This window comes from Pteronotus mesoamericanus, unplaced genomic scaffold (assembly GCF_021234165.1).
Source record: "Pteronotus mesoamericanus isolate MK-2021 breed Mesoamerican mustached bat unplaced genomic scaffold, CSHL_Meso_final contig_78, whole genome shotgun sequence".
Lineage (NCBI taxonomy): Eukaryota > Metazoa > Chordata > Mammalia > Chiroptera > Mormoopidae > Pteronotus > Pteronotus mesoamericanus.
The window spans coordinates 11,192,572-11,207,666 of NW_026555258.1; the positions used below are offsets into that span (position 1 = coordinate 11,192,572).

At 54.8% G+C, this 15,095-nt stretch overlaps 1 protein-coding gene across 2 annotated transcripts in view; it reads right to left on the reverse strand.

Annotated features, from left to right (window-relative positions):
- The window catches only part of GSN (gelsolin), a 49,296-nt gene that overhangs the window by 20,833 nt on the left and 13,368 nt on the right, over positions 1 to 15,095 (reverse strand). Inside the window, exons 1-3 of one of the 2 annotated variants that reach the window (XM_054584459.1) lie at positions 2,781 to 2,978; positions 1,095 to 1,299; positions 205 to 359 (exon numbers count right to left, since the gene is read on the reverse strand). In XM_054584459.1, coding sequence (XP_054440434.1) covers positions 205 to 359; positions 1,095 to 1,299; positions 2,781 to 2,921 — 501 coding nt within the window. In that variant the 5' untranslated portion in view covers positions 2,922 to 2,978. Of the gene's footprint in view, positions 1 to 204; positions 360 to 1,094; positions 1,300 to 2,780; positions 2,979 to 15,095 lie in introns of those variants that run through there. The other variant, XM_054584460.1, reaches the window with a different exon arrangement.

Consider the following 15,095-nt stretch of genomic DNA (forward strand, 5'->3'; position numbering starts at 1 on the left):
ATGCAGAACCAGAGACTCAGAGAGAGAGTATGACTTGTTCAAGGTCACACAGTTAGGAAGGGTACAGGATTCAAGCCTAGGGCTGGCCAACTGCAAAGGCTGAGCTCTGACCTATCTGCCCACATCACCCCACAAGGCAGAAAGGATTGTGGACCTGAATGAGTTCTGTCACTGGTGCATTTGTCCCCACCGCTTGGGACCCACCTTGTATTTGAGGCCGGACTTGAAGTAGCCGAGGAAGGTGGCCGACTCGAAGCCCTGGACCTCACGGTGCTGCACAGCTCGACCGTTCAGGTAGTCATCCAGCTGCACGGTGAAGATGGCGGCCGCCCCACTCTCGTCCTGGCTGCACTCATTGCCTAGGGGACGTCAGAGTGGCGTAAGCCGGGCTTCCGGATCGCAGCCTCCTACGGAGGGGGAGTCCCGAGCCCCCGGCACCGTGCTGGCCTAGCTGTAGAAGCTGGGCAGCCCCTGCCTTCCGTGAGCCTCAGTTAATTCATCTGTATAATGGGGAGGTGGGGGCCGGACTCCATGGTCTCTAGTCCTCCAGACTCCAACACATCCCCCTACACTCACCTCCCTTACCGGTTCCCCTGCGCCCACTCAACCCTGCTGAGCATGAAGTATGCCTGGGAGCATCAATTCAGATCAGGAAACTGAGGCTCAGCGAGGGGGAAGGACTTACAAAGTCACACAGCAGAGTTGTGGCAGGGACTCCAGGCTCCCGACTCTGAAGGGTAAACTGGGGCATGGCTGGAGTCGGGCCAGAGAAGCTATGGAGGGGGCTCAGGGTGCCCATGTCACCCCCAATTCTAAGTGCTGGACTAACTTGAACTTGTTTACTGTTCGCAGCACCCCTATGAGACAGTGGAGCATTACTGTCACGCCCACTTTCAAGAGGCACTGAGCGTCTTGCCGAACGACAGAGCTGGGCTCTGAACTCAAGCAGGCTTGCTCTAGAGTCTGGGGAGATGTAATCCCCAGCCACAGGCCTAGCACATACTTGATGCTCAGCAGCCCCTTAGCTCCCATGGGGCTGCCTGAAGACCACACCTCAAAGGGTTGAGCTTTATGGGGGTGGGGTCTGGCCTCACCCAGCCAGTAGTGGAGGTCGTACTGCAGGTTCCCATTCCTCAGCTGCACCGTCTTCAGGATGACATAAGCGTCACCTGTGAAGAAGTCTCCATAGAGGTTGGGGGGCACGGGTACCAGGTCAAACTTCTCCACACGCCAGATCTGCAGGCCCGGCTCCTTTCCTGCCTTGAGGAACTCGGGGTGTTCCACCACCATGCTGCTGGGCTGGAAGAGACAGGGCAGAGCCTGAGCAGGGTCCGGGCCCAGCGGGGAGAGAGACCCCTGGGCATGAGGGAGGGTGGTTTCTAGCACCAAGAGCGTCACACTTGAGCCTCTGACTCTCTCTGCCCCCGAGACAAGTGTAACCCCTTCTACGGCCCCTGTCCAGGTGAGAGAGCAAACGGGGCAGGGTTTAAGCTCCAAACCCTGTCCTTGGCCAAGCGTCTGTCTCTCCTACTTAGCTCTCCAGTGACGGTGGGGGACAAAGGGTGCTACCTCTTTTCTTCCCTTCTGTGCCAATTGGTTGGGAAAACTGAGGGACAGAGCAGTGAAGTGACTCTGCCAAGGACCCCCAGGTAGGAAATGGTAGAGAAAGATCTGCCCCGAGCCCCAAGGACACAAACTCTGGGAGCATGGGGAGACCCCCTCAGATGGAAATCGTAAATCTGGGGGTCCTCAGGGACTCTATTGCTCCCTTCCAGCATCCTCAGCGGCTCTTAGAACTAGGAGGCTCCTAAGAGAGCTCATCATTCAACCACATTCTGCCGACAGGGAAACTGAGGCTCAAAGAGGGGAGGAGAGTGGCCCAACAACACACAGCCTGTTTGCTTTTGCTCTTGGGAAGTGGGAAGATTTCCCATGCCCCATCTGTGTCTCCACCACACCCCAAGGAGGGTCTAAATGACTTAGCCCAAGTGGCCTCCTGCGCTGTCTGCCTCCTCCCTCCTGCCCCCCCGGCACCCCACCCCCAAATTCCATTTCTTGGAAAAGGCGGAGAGGATGCAGCCAGGGTCTGCAGGAGCCTGTTGGAGACAAGGTGGTGAAGGATGGGGAAAGGCTGTCAGGCATGCAGGAGGGCTGAGATGGAGCAGAGCGGGACTGTTAGCCTGGGGCCCAAGGGCAGGAATCAGCAGGCGCAAGTCACCTGGCCGGGGAACAGGTCTGGTGGGAGAGGTCAGAGAAACCAGGCAGAGGGAACTCAGGCAGAGGGGTGGAGAAACACAAAAAGGGCAACAGGAGAGCAGAGAAACCGGACAGGGCAGAGGATAGTCGTAATGATGATAAGCAGGCAGAGGCGAGATCATACAAGGGAGAGGGAGAACATATTGGAGGTGGAGAGGTAAATCAGAGGAAAAAGAGAAATCTGAAATGAAAGAAATGAGAAGATGGATGGAGAGAAATCGGGCAGAGACACTGGAGGAGAAAAAGGAGAAACGGGGCGGCAGACACCAGTAAGAAATCAGAAGGCAGGGAGGGAAAAGAAATCCGGCCAAGGCGAGGTTAGCCTCCAGGGAGGGAAACAGCCAGGTCCCCGAGGCTCCCACCCCCATCCGCGGGAGCCCGGGAGGCAGCAAGAAATACTTACAAAGCAACAAAACAGTTTATCCATTCTAGACCTCAATTACTCCCCTTTTCCTAGTGCTGTATCTGCAAGAACTTACAATAGAGAGTTACTCCGGGAGCCCCCGGGCCCCCCGGGCACTCACCCGCCCCTGAGTCGTCGGTGCTGGGGCCGCCCCCCGCGACGCTCCCCGCGACGCGGTGGCCACTCGGGCCTGCGGCGACAGCGCGCACAGCGCCAGGACCAGAGCGCAGAGCATTGCGGACTCGGAGCGTTGAGGAGCCATGGCGGCGGCGACTGTAGGAGACCCAGCCGGCACCCACGGCCTCCCGGACACCGATCTTAAGTAGTCGCTGGCCCATCCCGCGAGCTGGGAACGCCCCGCAAAGGAGGGCGCAGGGCAGGACCGGGCTGGTCCCCGCGGGCCGGCAGGGGCGGGGATCTGCCCTGGATTTTGGAGACAGCTGGGTTCCCACCGGGACCAACCTAACCGGGCGCGGCCACCCCTTCCCTCCCCCCAGCTCAGGGGGGCGGAGACCAGGCACAGAGCTTGGCATACAGCAGGCACTAACTCTGTGCAAACTAAATGGGCGCATTCACGAGAGGCAGGGAGTCCAGCTCAGCCTCCTGTGTGACCCACACAAGACCCCTCCCACATCCACACCTAACATCCCCAGCATTTATTGAAGGCTTTCCACGCAATTGCACGAAGGCTGATGCACCCGAACACCCTTTATCCTTTGCAGAGTGGGTATACCGACAGCGCCACAATACAGAGGAGAACGCTGCGTGCAGAGTTCACAATCGGCCTGCACACCCCTGGGAAATGGTAGAGCCAAGGTTTGAGGGTGTCTGGACCCTCAGATCTGGGGTGGCCTGTCCACCTAGCTAGGGGCAGACCGGTCGCTGGACCCCGAGGCCAACAGGACTCGGGAAGGGGCAGGCAGACCTCTCACCTCCCGCAACTGCAGGTTTTACTTCAGTCAAGGCCACCCCCCTCTTTTCTTCTTTTTAAAACGGTTTTATTCCTTTTTCTTCATTATTATTTTGTATTGGTTTCGGGTGTACAGAGTAGTGATTAGACAATTAAAAAAGTTTTTATTCTTAAAATGTTTATTTTTATCAAGACTTAATGTATATTTGTACAAAGTAGTTCTCTCTCCACCCCACTTACTTCCCCCCAGGGGCGACCGCTTCTACCTTCCCCCTTTAGCTGATGATCGCAGGTTTACCTTCAAGTCTTAAGTAACAATCCCTGTTGCTTTTTGTAGCTGTTGTTTTCAGTTTTGTTTTGTTTTGGGGTGGGTTTTTTGGTTTTGGTTCTCGGTCCTATCTATCAGCTCCCCCCTGAGAAGACAAGGCTTTAAGGCTGTTCCCCGCTCCCAGACCCCCTTCCCATTCCTCCACCCTCCCACTCCTGAGCCACAGTCCCTGGGTTAAGAGAAGTGCGATCCAGACTCACCTAGTCCCACCAACCCCTCTCTCCTCCCTCCCACCACCGGATTGGCCTCAGCTTCTCTATATCCAAGGTCTCTTTGCATCCCAGAATTCCCCCTCTCCCAACAGCCCGGTGCAATCACAGGAAAGAAAACTGGGGAGTCGGAGACCTGGCTTTGATCCTCACCTTCACTGTGTATGTTATTTTCCTATCCTACGCCTCAATCGCCTCCTCTACTAAAGGGGCACAGTAATTGCCAAGGATTAAATCAGTGTCTGTGTGTGAAAATAGCCTGGCTGACAACTGGGCACAGGGGCGCTCCCATCCCCCCCGCCCTCAGCCACAGTGGCCCATCCCGGCTCCTCCTGGAGCCCAGCTTCCATGCAACCAGACTCAAGTTTGCCCTCCATCCTCCACAGCCTCCCTCTCCTTCAGGGGGTCTGTGGGTCAGATAAAGGGCTAAGGGAACACACACAGAGTGAAGATGATTCCAGATTGTAAGGATTACAAGGAGACTCATGCAGAAAGGGACTTGTAGCCTGGGCCATTGAAGGACGAGGCGGAGGGAGACTAAGAAAAGGCATTTTCAGAGAGGGAAGAGCATGGGCAAAGGGCAAGCAAACATAGGCCCCAAGTAGCGAATAGCAGAGGGATTGTCTGAAACCCAGGGGGCAAGGGGAGATGAGGCTGGGAGGAGGCAGGAGTCACGGGGGCCACGTGCCACATGGAAGAGTCCCTGTCTGCAGTAGGGTGGGGGACAGTGGTCACACAGAGATGCTGAGTTCTCAGGGCCTGCGGAGCCTGCAGTGCGCCAGCTCGGGCCTAAATGCAGAGAGCTCTCCCCTCTCCTTGGGCATTTGGGAGGGTTGGAGGATTATAAAATCCCCACAGTCCTCATAGGCTCTGATGGGAGCATAAACCAACTTTCACCTCTCTGGAGAGCAATCTGATTATCCAAATTCAAGCACACAATGCAACCACAGATCCACTTCCTTCAGAATTACTTACAAAGGAACACAAAAATATACGTGCAAAGATGTTCACTGAGGCATTGTTTGAAGAAAACTGGAAGAGACCCAAATTTCCTGATGAAATAAATCACAGAGCCACCACACAATGGGGCACTCTGCAGCTGTGAAACCAGAATGAGCCAGATCTGACTGTGCCAGGCACACAGTAGGCACTTAATTACCACTGAGAGCTCTCCAAGGGCAAAAAGCAAATTGTACAGCTCTTCGGCTCCTTTCATCATTTTTATAAGGATATCTGTTTTGCACACATCCTTAAAAAGTCAAGGAAGGCAAAGAGCAAACTGTCAAGGCCGTTCATGTGAAAGGGATGAAAGAGAGTTTCCCGCTCAAACGCTGCCCAGGCTGCCGGGGGGCGGGGTGAGGGAGTGGGGGGACGGTGGGCTGCCGTGAGCGCCTGATCACTGGAATCAGGGCAAGGAAGCATTGGAGGGTGATGAAAACATTCCAACGCTGGGTTATGGCGAGGATTACACAACTGAAGTCTCCTGAAAGCGAGAGCACTGGGCACTTACAATGGGGTGAATTGTTAGGGTGTGTAAAGTATACCTCAGTACACTTGCTTAAAATAAAAAACTTGTTGTAGGGTTGGTTAAAAACAATTTACAAGTATATATCTAATGCAGTGGGTTTTGTCTTTTTTTTTTTTTTAACAAAACACTGATATAAAAAATACACCTTTTAAAAATATGCTTACAGTGATACCTGTTCATTAGACAATTTGGAAAAGCCAAACAAGTAGGAAGAAGAAATGTCCTTGTCATCACAGCCCCCAGCGAGAACACCGAGCTGGCACATGGCCCAGCTGTACAGCCCCTTCTTGGAGCAGTGCAGCCCTGACCTCCTCAGTCAGTGATTAACAGAGGGCTGCTGTGGCTTGGCCTTGGCCCCAGGAGGCAGGCCAGGGTCACTGGCACTCAGGTTAATGATCACAAAGGCCATGCAGCTTTGCCTGCCACACAGCTCTGGAGCCTAGGCCTTCAGCGCTGGAGACCCGGTGACCAGAACGGGCCCTGGCCCCTGACCTCAGAGCCCACAGCCTGGGAACTATCGCTACGGGGCAGAGATGTGTGGAGCCTGTGATGGGGGCAGCGTGGTCTTAGGCTGCTCCCCGCCTGTATGAGTTCAGGAGAGTGCGAGGGACTTGGGTGAAGGAGAAAGATCCCTACGTAGAAAGGAAGAGGCCCCACTGCTAGGCCTGACTCTGTCACTGACTTCCTGGGTGATTTTGGGTGTCACTATCCTCCTCTGGGCCTCAGGTCTCCATTGCAAAGATGAAGTAGGCCCCTATGCTATTCCCAGCTCCAGCATTCCCAGATACTGGCTGCACAACCACGTTCAGAGCCTCCGTGTCTCTGGCCTCAAGGTTCCCATCTGTTAAATGGTACTGGCCCAGGTCACCTGTACAGGTCTTTCTGAATCTGACAGTCTAGGGCCCCTGACCTGCAGGAGGCACGGCCACCAGCAGCAGCAGCATGTCACCTCTCCTCTGGGTCCAGACAGCTCTGGGAGAAGAGAGGGAAGGAAGGCGGGGGTGGGGGGTGAGAAGGGAGGTGGTCCAAGACTCAGTCTCTTCACAGCAACCAGAGGAAATGAGCGTTAAAGTTCCCATTTTCCACATGGGGAAACTGAGACTCAGGAAGGTTCAGTCGCTTGCTCAGGATCACCCAGCTGGAAAGGGGCATTGCTCAAACAGTGTGGCTGGCTCCTGTCCCCACCTCTGTCTGCGGAGATCAAGCTGGAGCTCCTGGCACCGTCCAGCCTAGGCAGGGAGCAACAGTGTCCTTTCCAGGTAAAGGGTTGCAGCTGCTAAACCAGTCAAGCCCAAGCCAGGCCTGGCTGCCAGGTCTGAGGGGCGGCCGTCCCCACCACGCCTCCCAGGTCAGGGCAGGAGGCTGCATCAGGAGCGCGCTCCAGCCCTCCAACACCCGTGTGAGCACCGGGACAGAGGCATGTCCTGGGAAGATCCCCAGGCTGGGTCACTGAGTGGAAGAGGGACTGTGGCACCTACACTCTATGCCACTCATGGGTACTCAGGTCAGGTGTAGTTTCTGTGACCTGGGAGGCCGCCTGGCTCTCCACCACTCACTATATGAGTGCGTTCTAGTCCCGCCCCTCCTCTAGACCTCAGACGTCCCCTTAACCTCTGATCTCGGGTGCTCCTGGCTCTTGCCCAGTGCCACACACACAGTAGGTGGCTTTTTGGTGTCTGCCCCATGAAGTTGCTGTACAGCTCACGTCCCTCCCCTGTAGCTGGTCCCAGGACCCCCACGGCCAGCTCCGGCCTTGCTCCCTCTGGGACCGTAGACTAGTTTCCGTGTCTCTCTGAGCCTCCCTGGGCAGCTCTCAGAGGCTGGAAGAGACAACCTCACCCCCGACGCCCGCCCACAGTGTACAAAAGGCCTTGGCCAGCCTAGGAGACACCGCCCTGTTCTTTCCCTTCACCCCAAACACTGTTGTTCTTGATTTCCCAGAAACCAGCACTCATGGGAAGCCCTCTCTTGGAGCTTGTTTGCTTTCTGGCTCACGGCTATTCTCTGGGTCCTCACGGGAACACCCGTCCCTCTGGCCAGTATTTTTTTAATTGGGATAATGGTCAGCTGACAGAGATACCAGTTATGAAACCCACTGAAACGGGACAGGGCCTCAGTGAGGTCTGGAGAGCCCCGGGGACTTGTGATCAGGGCCTCAGTTTCCTTATCTAGAAAACGGGAAAATGATGTGTAGCTCACGGGGCAGTGAGGAGGTCCAGGGCCCAGCACACAATAGGAGCTCCCCGCCAGTGAGCCCTTTCTTCGTGAACTGTCTGGTTGCTTTGCAGAGGCCTTTGTTCCGCGTTGCCTCGCCACAGGAGAGCAACTGGGGCAGGAGAAAGATTACGGACTCCACAGCGAGATTCTTGAGTCCAGCTCTGGGCTGTGTCACCTGGAACAAATTACTGTCCCTCCCTAAGCCCTGGGCCCCTCGTTTGTAAACAGGGATAGTGATGGCCACTTGCAGGACAGCTGGGAGCTCTGGCGTGGGATGGCCGGGGTTCGCTGCACACAGCAGGACTCGTTAGCAGCACGGTCATCAGCCCATCTTCTCTTTGTAGATGATGACACCAAGAACAACAGTGTGACTTCTCAGAATCACATACAAGTACCTGGCAGAGCAGGCCTAGAACCCAGATCTCTTGGTGAGCAGGCCGAAGCTGAGGCCTGTCTCCGCGGCATGACAGGGCCCACTGGAAGGGCCAGCTGGACCTCCATGTCGGCACAGTCTGTCTTGGGTGTGGACAGCCACTAGGGAGGCGGCCAGTGGGGCTTGGCTGAAGCCACCTCCAGGAGGCCAACTATCCCAGGGACCAAAGCCACTGGCCCGTTCCCAGCTTCTGGAGGCAACCCCACCTAGTGCTGAGAGCCAGGGCAGGACGTTCGGAGGCGGCCAGGCCCCACCACCTCCTGACCCTGTGCCCTGGAAGCAGCCAGATTTGACCATGGGTGCGAGCTCAGCGCCCAGCCTGCCAGGGCCCACTTCACATTCTGTTTCCCTTTCTCTGTGAGCCAGGGGCTGGTCCTGGGAGGCATGGGCCAGTGGCCGGGCTGTAAATAGCTGCAAGCAACTATTCCAGCCCCTCTGGAACCCTGCAGCCCACCAGTAGGAGAGCCCAGGCACAAACAAATCAGCAGCAGGACACGGAGTCCCAAAAGCAGGTACTGTGGCCAAAGGACCAGTAGAAGATGGAGCAGAGCCTCCATCGGCAAACCTCCTGGGAAGACGGAGCCTAAGATGCCTCAGCCAGAGCCAGAATGAGCAGGAGCCTGGGAGGCCAGAATGAGCTCCTCCGCCAGAGGAAGGGCTTTCCAAGAGGGGAAAACAATGTGCGTGACTGTGGAAAGAGCTCCCGCCAGGAAAATCTGGGTGTAAGTTCCTGGCCTACCACTTTCTGACTGTGTGGTTTGAGCATCGCTTCTGCTCTCTGAGCCTCCATTCCCTCACCTAGGGATTGTAATACCTTCCTAGGGCTGTTGTGGGAATTTTATAAGGTGAAATACATTTGGGGCTTGGCATGGAGCTGGGCATAGCAAACGTCCCTACAAAGGGGCTTGGGTAAGTTTCTCTTTATGAGATGAAGTTCCTTAGGTATAAAACTAAGATACAAATACTTTTCTCGAAGCCAAGTGGAAAGGGCTGAATGAGACCATGAATGTGTAAGATCCTAGGACCATGCTTGGCATTAAATGTTTAGAAATGCCAGTTTCTGCCCCCAGGAGCAGGGGGCTGAGCCTCTGTAAGCTCAGGATGCCAAGAATGACTGGCAGGGTGAGCGGTGCATGACCTTCCAGCCAAGAGAATACAGGGAATGTCGGGTGTATCTGGACTTGGCAAGTGGCCCTTCTGCAGTTTCAATTTCCTCCTCTGTAAACTGGGATGACAACTTCTACCTTGTGGGGTGTCTGGGAGCCTGGGGCACTGCACTTGACACATTAGGTGCTCAACAACCGTAACATCCAAAGACGAGCCCCCACCAAGTGTCCAGGCTGTGCACACATACCCAGCCTTGACCTCTACCTCCGTGACCCTGCATCCAAAGAAGGGGAAGGCCAAAGGGCCCCAGCCAAGGCCCAGAGACCCAGGTGGGAGGCTGCTGCCAGGGATGAGGAGGCATCTCAGGAGAGGGCCTCGAGCCCACACCTAAGGGGCCTGCCTTTCATCCCAGCCCCTCCACAAGTCTCTCCTGATGATACACTCCCTTCTCTTCTGGTCGGCCTCACCCAAAAGAACAAGGGCTTTGGAGTCGCCATCTGATCCCAGCCCTGTCACCTACTACTTGGGTGATCCTGGGCAAGTGACTCAACCTCTCTGAGCCTGTGTCTTTGGGTACAGAATGGTCAGATCATGTCACAGGCTTGTCAGCACCTGATTCTAGTAAAAAATCACTTATGGAAAAATCCCAAATGCAATAGCATGATTAGAGATTCTTTGCGATGGCTCTCCAATTCTTAACTACAATAGAACTTCCAGAGATTCAAAGGTATTTTTTATGGTTACTAATCCTTTTCACTTCAATAGGTTTTTAAAGTACTTTCCCTTCTTAAATATAGACAGAAGTTCGGCACTGGGAAGCTCTGTTCCCTTCCCAGGTCAGAGGACGGTCACCTCTAGCTGCAAGGATCAAACGCGACCTAGCACCCAGAACCCAGTGCCGGCACACAGCAGGGCTCCAGAACGGCGCTGTCTTCTCCCCTCAGGGGTGCTCCCAGCCTCGCCTCCATGCAGACGCCAGTTACCAGCATCATCCTTCCAGTGCCGGTCCCTCTGGGGGCTTCGAGAGCCCTCAGGGACACTCTCAGAGGCAGGGCCTGCCCAGAGTCATCCCACCAGGACCGCACACAGGGCTGAGGCCAGAGCTGCAACCCCACGCACTCCCTGTTTCACGCTCACTTCCCACGCCCACGATCCAGCACTGTCCCGGTTCTGGGTCCCCACCTTTCCTCTGAAACCACTGCACCAGCTTCCTCACTGCCTTCGACTCTCCCATTACCCCTAGAGAATGCATTATTCCCCTACTCCAGACTCTTCCACGGCGCCCAGTGCACACTGAAAGCAGGCAGGACTCCCCAGCTTGGCACCGAAGGCCCTCCACGATCGGGCGCCCACATGCTCTTGCAGCCTCATCACCTGCTCATCCCCCAACCACAGACTCTGAACCATCTAATCTTGCCTCGATACATCCTCAACTTCCTGCCTCAGGAGAGCTGGGGTCAGGCCTCGGCTCTGCCTCTGACTTCATGTGACCTTGGGCAAACTCTTGGCCTCTCAGAGCCTCAGCTCACTAGGCTACTGGGGCCTCTTGTGCAGGTGAAAGATGAAGTGAATGCCAGGTGCCAGGGGGGCCCAGGAACCACCAGGCCACCAGCAGCTGCCTCCTCCCTGCACTTCCACCCCAGCGGCAGTGCTGACTCTCTCCCCTAGGCTCTCTCTCCCCTAAGCACTGGAATGCAGTGCCCACAGCCAGAAGTAGCAGCCAGGGAGCAGGCAGGAAGGAAGATGGCTTACAGGAAAATTACTAGGCTCTGGCGGGCCAGCGCTGGTGCTCACAGCTGCTTCTGAGAGACAGGTTCTGGGGGCCTGGCAGGCTCTTCGTGAGCCATGGACTTGGCCCCAAGCCTTGATCCCTGTCTGAGCCAGTATGGGGGAGAGAGGTACTCTGGGCCCCAGTCCCCTGGGACACACCCACTCTTTGGCATCCAAAGAGACAGGGAGGAAGAGGCAAAACACAGACAGGCCTTTGTGGAAAGAGAGAATTGGCTCCTGCCACTGCGTGCTGGGGCCCCAGGCACTGACGTGAAAAAGGTCTCTCTGTGCCCCATTGTTGAATCCCAAGCGCTATACCCTGGGTACCACATCCCTGTGTCATATACTTTGTATCATACCCAGCATCACATACGCCATGCTCTCTGTGCCCCATATCAGGCCCTGTGTTCCTCAAGCCTTGTCCTGCATGTCTACTCTGATGCATGTTCCATGTGCTATGTCCCCTGTTGTTCCATGTACTGTGTCCCCTGTGTCTCCTTGGATCATGCTCCATGCACCATGTCACACCTGTTGCATGATGTGCACGCTCTACTACATACCATCTTTTGAAGCCCATGCCCTGTCCCTTGAAAGTGGCTGCCATAACCTTGCCTGGGTCCACGAATGGTGCCCCTCGAGCCATGATTCCCATCTGCAGTGGAGTGCTGAAGGCAGGCGGGCCCTTGGACAGACTTCCGACCCTACTCGCCGTTACCTATACAAGCTGGGAAAAGTGACCTCCCTTCTCAATGCCTCAGTTTCTCTAGCTACAAGATAAAAATGATGTTAACACTCACCTAATAAGAGCTGTTGTGGGGAGTAAGAGAGAGAATGCATTTAAGGTGCTTAGCCCAGTGTGCGGATGTCTGATATACTGCATGCCAGGCTTTCACGCTGCTAGTATGTGGCACTTGCCCGATCACATTAGTGAAATTCAAACAATAAGCTACCAGGAGGATATTATTATTCCCTCTCCGACTAAGGAGAAATCCAAGGCTCAGAGAGGGGCAGCGACCTGCACAGCCAGACAGGGAGAAGCCGGGGGCTGCACACAGGTCCGGGCATTCAGGAAGACAGAGCAGACCAGTGACGGGCTACGGGGTGGGTGTGGAGGCCGCCAGCGAGCAGGCGCAGGCACCTTTCAGGGGCCGTGTTAACGTTCTCAAACCGAATTGTGGGAATGGAGGCACAACTTTGTAAATATATTGAAAATCATTGAGCTATTTAAGCCGGGTGAATTATATGTATTTTTCGACAACTGATAGAAATGATACTTCAACGAAGTTGTTTAAAAAAGAAGAAAGGCCTATGCACTTCCTGTGCACCACTCTGACAAAGAATTCGGTAAAGTACCTCTCTGAGGCCCAGCCGGGGGCAGCCTTGAGCAGCCCAGTTCCCAGCCACCCTGCAGGTCAGGTGTGCAGCAGAATCCCCTGCGGAGCTCCATGAAACATGGATTCCCAGGCCCCACGCCCAGCTCCGAGTCTGTAGGTCGGGGTGGGGCCCGGGAACCTGGGATTCTGAGGCTCAGCCTGAACTGGAAACCACGTATCAAAGCCCAACATCTCCTTTCACATTTGGGGAAACTGAGGCCAGGCAGAACAGGGAGGGGGCCTGTCTAACCTAGTAGTCGATTAAACAACGGGAGAGCCAGAGCTGTAACAGGGACCACCTTGCTTGTCCCTTCTCTTCTTTCTCCCTCCTCCCTCCCCACTCCTCCCTGGCCCTCAGCCTCCTGGTGACTCAGGGCTCTGAGTCATCAATGGCACCACAGAGGAAACTTCTTAGGAAAAACAATCCCTAAACAAAGCTTTCCCGATCTGGGGAACAGAATAGGCCCAAGGGGCTATGAAAGGGAGGGGACGAGAACAAAGGGTGGAGTTGGAGGCCAGGACCAAGATCAGGTCTCTCTCCTTGGCCACTGACTTGCGTGGTACCCCAGAGAAGGTGCTTCCCTGGGCTGAATCTCAGTTTCCGCACCTGTAAACCATACCTATACTACACACAGAAGCTCATTATGGACCAAGTAACATAAATACTTATAAGCTTTGTCTTGTTGACAGCAATTTCCCAAAACCCACAGGAAGCATCATTCTCATTTTACAGATGGGAAAACTGAGGTTCAGAGAGGTTCAGCCCGACATGACTGTTAGGAAGTACAGGACAGAAATTGAATCCAGGACCACCGGACTCTGAAGTCTTACTCTCACTCCTACACACCTTTAAAACATACCTACTGTGTAGGGTGGCACACAGATCGTATCCGTCAAACACGTAAGGTAAATGACCAGAGTAGGTACTCAGCCACAAATGCCTTTCTCCTTTTCTCCCTCTAGGTCAGGTCCTTCCTCGGGACTTCCTGGCCCAGTGGAGAGCACACATGAACTCGGGTCATCACTCAGATGACACAAACCAGGGGGCACCCAGGACCTGAGGAGGGGCCACAAAGGAGGAGCATTTGAGCAGAGCCTCGAAGAATGAGCGCAGGTTCGACTTTGGGGAACCGGGAACAGGCAGGTCAGGTGGAGGGGACGGCAACAGCAAAGGCTCAGAGGTGTGGAGACCTGGCCTTGTGGGTGAGGGAGAGGCCTGACGAGCAGGAGTCCTGCACTGACCGGAGGCAGCAGAGGACTTTTCAGCAGGGAGAGAGCAGGATCGGAACCGGTTTCTCTGCAGAGGGCCTGCTGGTAGCCGACCTGGGAGTCCGGCCTGGGGCTTCCCCTGAGGCCTCCCTGGATCCCCACTCCAAGCAAGCTTCAAGGACCTCCCCAGATCCCTTGCTACTCACCCATGGGTCGGAATTGCCCAAGGGCCTCTTCCTCAGCCATAGCTGGGCTGGACAGAGGGCAGGCAGGCCGCTCCTGACCACATCAACCTAATCACATCAGCCTATAAATAGGACCCTGTGGCTTTAGTCTGAATCGGCTGTGTCAGGCCCAACTCCACAGACATCACGTGGGCACGCACAGTTCCGGAAACGGTCCTTTTCCTTGACATCATTAAAAACCAAAACTTCCTCAGGAAACCTTTGTTCACACTCTAATTTGCTCTCTTTAAACATGAGGCACTGGACTGGGGGGAAGAACTGCCACCTACTGCTTATTATTGAAAGTGGGCCTTGTAACTGCTTCTCTGCTTCCCACTCTCTGGGGACTCTGAGCGAGCCACTACCTCTCTCTTCACCTCAGTTTCCCCAAATGTAAACTAAGGGGATTGAATGATACCCTTTCAGGGGTATCCAACCCGCGGCCTGCGGGCCGCATGCAGCCCACAACAGCTATGAATGCAGCCCGACACAAAATCATAAATTTACTTAAAACATTATGAGATTTTTTTGTGTGATTGCATGCCACAGTGTATTTAATGTGTGGCGCAAGACAACTCTTCTTCTTCCAGTGTGGCCCAGAGATGCCAAATGGTTGGACACCCCTGCCTTAAGGACTTTGTAGCCAAATACTCTCTGGAATGGTCTTGGGGGAGGGCTCTACACCCAAAATGCCCATTCCATTGTTACCCCTCTCCCAGCTAACTTGAAATCTTAATTATTGGCATTTTAAAAATTGGAATTGCAATACAAACTTGAGCCAGGAAGAAATGAATAGGTCCAATCCCTGCCACTAAAGGGCTGGGTGACCTTGAATGAGTTACTGTCCTTCTCTGGGCCTCAGCCGCCAGGTGAAAAGTGCTGGCAAGATGACACTCAAAGTGTATGACTTTTTTTTTTTAATTTAAAAGTGTTTTGTTTAGGATTTATGAGAACCATGATAGGCCAGCCTTGTGCCAAGTGCTGCAGCTAAAGAGACAAATAAGACCTTATCCAGCCTTCTGAGCCCAGCCCTGTGCCAGGCCCCGGTGGGGAAACGTAAAGGCATTTCCAAGCCGCTCTAAGTCCCACTGCAGGCCTCCCTCAGGGCTGCTGGGAACCCCTTGTTTT